Below are 5,081 nucleotides of genomic sequence, written 5' to 3' on the forward strand. Positions count from 1 at the left end.
GTGTGGTCTAGGGCACAGGGACCACATACGTCTTCATGTCTTTCTCACCACCATATGCCTGTGCCCACCAGAGAGCCTGTACTACCACAGATTCTCAAAGCTTGGCTTTCCTGCCCCTGAATTAGGAAGAGACAGTGAGGCCCCACTCGTCCATCTTGCTACCCGGCTGTGCTCCTCCTACAGGCCGTCTTGACGAATCTCCAACACACTCAAGGCTTTGATCCGTGCTCTGCTGGGATGACAGGTAAGACCCTCATACGCGCAGAGCTGGCTCCAGAGTCAGTGTGGGTTGGAATCCCGGCTCCACCATTACTGAACAGGGGACCTGGCCAAGTCACTTGACCTCTCTGCATCTAGCTTACTCCACGTCATTTGGGAACAGAGATCACTCCGACAGGGTTGTTGGCGGAATTAGATGAGGTAACAGAGCACACTGTTTCCACAGAGCTCTGTCTTCACACAAGGCAACCACTCATTTTGGGCTCTTCTCTGCTGCCATTATTTCCTCTGGTTCATTCAAGCGAACTACTGACTGGGAAAATACAGCTGGCAGGAGAGAAGGCTTCCAGAAGGGCCTGAATGGGAGGCTCCTCTGGGGCTGGACTGCAGTCAGCTAACAAAATGACCCCCGACACGCAATCCCTGAAGGAACCAGAGGAGGATCCCTACACACACACACCCCGCCCTGTTCCCTGTAAAATCCCTTCTCCACACAGGCTGCAAGGTGCGCTGTGTGACCGAGGCCTCACGGGAGCGGTGGGAGAGTGGACTGGCCACACAGGCGCAGCCGCTAAGGAGAAACTCCGAAGATCTGGATGCCCATCCCCGACAGCAAAGCGTCTCAGCAGAGCAGCCCGTCGGCATCACTCAGGGCTGACACACGGATGCTGCTGCTCGGGCAGTTTCTATTTAACTTACGGGTCTATCGTGGTTTTACAGCTGTATCAGAGCTACGGACACGTAAACTTAGACCAAGTTTTCTGATTATACTTATTAAATTTAGTGAATTTAGGGGCGCCTGAGTGGCTCAGTGGGTTAAGCCTCTGCCTTCAGCTCAGGTCATGATCTCAGGGTCCTGGGATCGAGCCCCACATCGGGCTCTCTGCTCAGCGGGAAGCCTGCTTCCTTCTGTCTCTCTGCCTGCCTCTCTGCCTACTTGTGATCTGTCTGTCAAATAAATAAATAATCTTTAAAAATTTTTAAAAAATTAAAGTTTAAAAAAAAATTTAGTGAATTTAAAGCAACCCTGAGGGAGGTTTTTCCCCCCCTCAAGCAGGGGCCTATGTATATAAGTTAGGAAACACTGTTCTCATCAATAGATTTTGGGGATTCCATCATATTTCTTACTCATGGGTTATCATGCCTCAAAGAATTATAATATAAAAGCAGCAAAAGGAAATAAACACAACCTTTCCCTTCTGAGGAAGCACATCAGACTAAAGACTGCCTCAAGGTCATCACTGTGAACGTCCTTTATCTCTGAATTTAGGAACATTCATGACTTCTGACAAATCAGAGCGTTCTGGACTGTTCCTAGAAAAAACAACTCCAAGGGTCTGTTCTGCGTGGAAGAGAGTCAGAAGCACGGTCCGCAGTACGTCAGCCGCACACGCCTGCCAGCCGCCGGGAGAACGCGCTTTATCAGTGGCCAGGACGGCGGCTCAGGGAGCGGGATTACCTGCAGCGCCAGCAGCCGAACGCCTTCCAGTGGCTTGTCGGGGTCCACCTTAACTTCCTGCGCTCTGGCAAAAACCTCTAGTTCTCCGATGCTCTGGCCAGCCAGGTAGGAGCCCTAGTCAGGCAAAGAGACAGAGCTGCACTCACGTCGAGGACGAGGAAGCGCGCACTTGTCTGTGGAGCATCAGGGTTGACTTTAATCCTTCTGGCCACCTGGAGCGCCTGCAAGCACGGGAGACGCTCAGCAGCACGGGAGGCCCGTTTTCAAACGCGATCGCACGTTACTGACAAGACAGCGCGATCCTGGGCCGACGGCGCGCGGGAGCGGATTGGTCTGGCGTCTCACCCAGGCAGGTGGGGCGCACGAAGTCTGAGACAAGATCTCAGAATCGCCGAAAGCAGTGTGGGAAAGCAGGGTAGAAAGGGGCTGAGAAAGCTGGCCCCAATTTATTTTTAACCACGCTAAAGCATATATTCCAAAAAGGGGTAGAAAGTATATAGTCTGATGAGTTTTCACAAAAGGAACACACGTGTGTAGTAGCTGCCTAAACCCTGAGTGCATGACCACTAACCCGGAATTCCCTTTCTAGATATTTTTTACTGATTCTGTGCACCTTTCTCTCTTCCCTGTACTTCATGTACACTTCCCTCCCGGGGATAACAAGCACCAAAGCAAAACAAAGTAGCAACAAAAACATCCACAAAGAACAGTTTTTCAAAGGTACAGGATGGCCTCAGAACCAGCTCAGCTGAGAACCAGAGAAGGGTGGGAGCTTGTTCCCAAGAAGCCAGGCATGGGGAGACAAAGTCCAGCCAAAATGGGGGATGATGGCAAGTAAATGAGCCACACATCCTTTGGGCCCGATAGAGTCATCAGTGTATTTTCAAAAATCCCTTTGTTTTCCTGTGAAGAACACGCATGCTGAGATTATGAGCGGTGTATGTTTGCTCATTCAAGCAAACTTGTTTCCTATGAACAGCGTCACAAACAGACATCTTTGATTATCTTCTTTCTGAACAGTGGGGAAACTGAGGCCTGAATCATCCATCAGGGACTGGCAAGGTCTTTTTCTTTCGAAAGGCGCTGGCCCAGGGCCCCCTCTCAGAGGGCATCATTCCTTGTTGTTCTTAAGGGAGCCAACTTTGAGAAAAGGGCCACAACAACAGTAGCTGTAGCATCACCTCATGGCAAGACACGACCAACCCGCCAATCCCGCACAGAATGGCAAGGGGCCGTGAGTGAGGACTAAGGAACCCAGATGAGGGACATCTCAAAACACAAAGGACATGCAGGCCAGTGGTGTGAATTCTGCACTACTGCCCACCGTTCCCCCAAATCGGATCCGCCGTGAGCCCGGACAGTAACCGCGTTACTCACTCTCCCATTTAGGAATGGCATGTTTTCCCTCTGAATGCTGAGGAATGCTTCAGTACCTTGAAGTTGGGAATCCTGTGATGAACGGGCCGGGGAAAATCAGCTAAATTTTGTGATTCCATGTAGTCCCAAATCTGCTGACGAAGGTCCTGTTTGGAAACACCTACGGCAACAAAGAGTGGAACTAGTTAATGCGGCAGAAAGGAGCCCGGCCGTGTGCCTGGGCTGGGGGCTGCTGGGTGCCTGCCCCCGCGGCGCCCACCGCGTTCCATTGCGTCAGACCGATCCAGGGCTCCGCTCTGTGGCGAAACATCAGGGTTAGAGATAAACTCACAACATCAAGTCCAAAACCAGAGCAAATTCAATATAATCCAGGTGTTGAACCTAGCTCTACCGGCCTGCGGCAGCAGAACAAAATGCGAAGCGAGCCACGTACCCCGTCTACCCTCAGTTCTTGCCTGGAAACGCGCACTCTGTTCAGTCAAGGCACTGCAATCCTCGCTCTAATCGGTTGTTGTTGTTTTTTTTAAGATTTTATTTATTTATTTGACAGAGATCACAAGTAGGCAGAGAGGCAGGCGGAGAGAGAGGGGGAAGCAGGATTTTTGCCGAGCAGAGAGCCCGATGCAGGGCTCGATCCCAGGACCCTGGGATCATGACCTGAGCTGAAGACAGAAGCTTTAAGCCACTGAGCCCCCCAGGTGCCCCTCTAATCAGTTTTGATGCAGGTATGATTTGTGCGTGCAGACTGTGAACCCAGAAAGCTTGCCTTAAGCCTACATGCTTTGCAAACCACCTACTGTTTTGGGTTATTGATTACAACCTCCTGCATTAGTACAGCAACTTCTTCTTCTACACCCAACTTCGGAAGCACGCTTTTTGTCCACAAGCATTCTTTCATTATTGGATCGGAACAGTCTGAATGAAATTTACATTAGCCGTGTGTTCCTCTTAAGAGTGGAGAACTATATAAAGCAGTTTCCAGTTAGATAAAAAAACAAAACCAGCACCTTCACAAAGACATGTCTTAAAAATATTTACTGAATTTTCATTTCTATTGATCCTAAAGGATATCCTCCAAAGGATACTTGAACTGAAGTCTGTTTCAAATCACCTTACCTACTGGATCTGTCTTCATAAAAGTCTGTCACGCAGCCAGCAGTGAGAACCAGGAGGCAAGGAACTCCCCATGAGGTCATCTCACTCACTGGTGAATTCTCAACACCAACCTTCCCTAACTGCTGGCGAAGAGGAATGCGGCCTACCCTGTGCCGTCTGCAAGTCACCGTAGGGACACACATGCACGGGGCTTAGGGAATGCGCACCTCCCAAGCGGGCAGTGAAAGCCGACCTCTTCTTTCCAGAGAACTTAAGTGCTCGCTACAGTTAGACATGAGGTTCTGCATGTACTGTGTGTGGCTGGGGCACCTCTCACCGTCTGAGCAGAGGGGAGGGGCAGGTATGACCTCACAGGTCCTCAGTCTCCCTTAAATGAGGGCTGGATATTGAAAAGTGACCCACGGGAGCAGCCCAGGTCCGGAGACAGCTGGGAACCACCGGGATGGGTGCGGTGGGGCAGGCAGCCGGCTTCTCAACCAGACATCTCTGAACTGTATGGCGTCCAATCGTGTCAATCAGTAACGTCCTGAAAGCTCCTTTTTCATGAACGGACTCTGAAAACAAGCAGAGGAAACTACTGACAAGCCTCTCTCCTTGCTGCCTGCACCCCCCAGGGCAATCAGTCAGCGCACCCCTTTTTCCTCACGAATTCTTCTCCAGGTACCTGGGGCGCACACAGAGACCCTGGCTGTCACGCCCTCTCCCTAGCGGGCTGCGCTGCACGGCACACACTGCCCTGCAGTCACCTTGCAGATCCGCCCGGGGCTACACGAGAGTACCTTGCCCTTTCCGGAGGCTGCCCGGTACTCCGTCGCAGGGACAGGCCAAAGTTCACTCAGGAAGCCCCTTCTGAAGGACGTAGGTGGCTTCCGGTCTCGTTACTAACATGCGCTTTGCCACCCTCCCACTT

General features: G+C 51.3%; 1 protein-coding gene across 1 annotated transcript in view; it reads right to left on the reverse strand.

Moving 5' to 3' along the window:
* LOC111152815 (methenyltetrahydrofolate synthetase domain containing) overlaps positions 1-4,417 on the reverse strand; it is a 22,993-nt gene extending 18,576 nt beyond the window's left edge. Inside the window, 3 exon segments of the mRNA XM_022511472.1 lie at positions 1,679-1,792; positions 3,112-3,215; positions 4,378-4,417. Of these exon segments, the coding sequence (XP_022367180.1) occupies positions 1,679-1,792; positions 3,112-3,174 (177 nt within the window). The 5' untranslated portion in view covers positions 3,175-3,215; positions 4,378-4,417.
* Positions 4,418-5,081: the final 664 nt, after the last annotated feature.

This window comes from Enhydra lutris, unplaced genomic scaffold (assembly GCF_002288905.1).
Source record: "Enhydra lutris kenyoni isolate GAN:26980312 unplaced genomic scaffold, ASM228890v2 scaffoldscaffold30, whole genome shotgun sequence".
Lineage (NCBI taxonomy): Eukaryota > Metazoa > Chordata > Mammalia > Carnivora > Mustelidae > Enhydra > Enhydra lutris.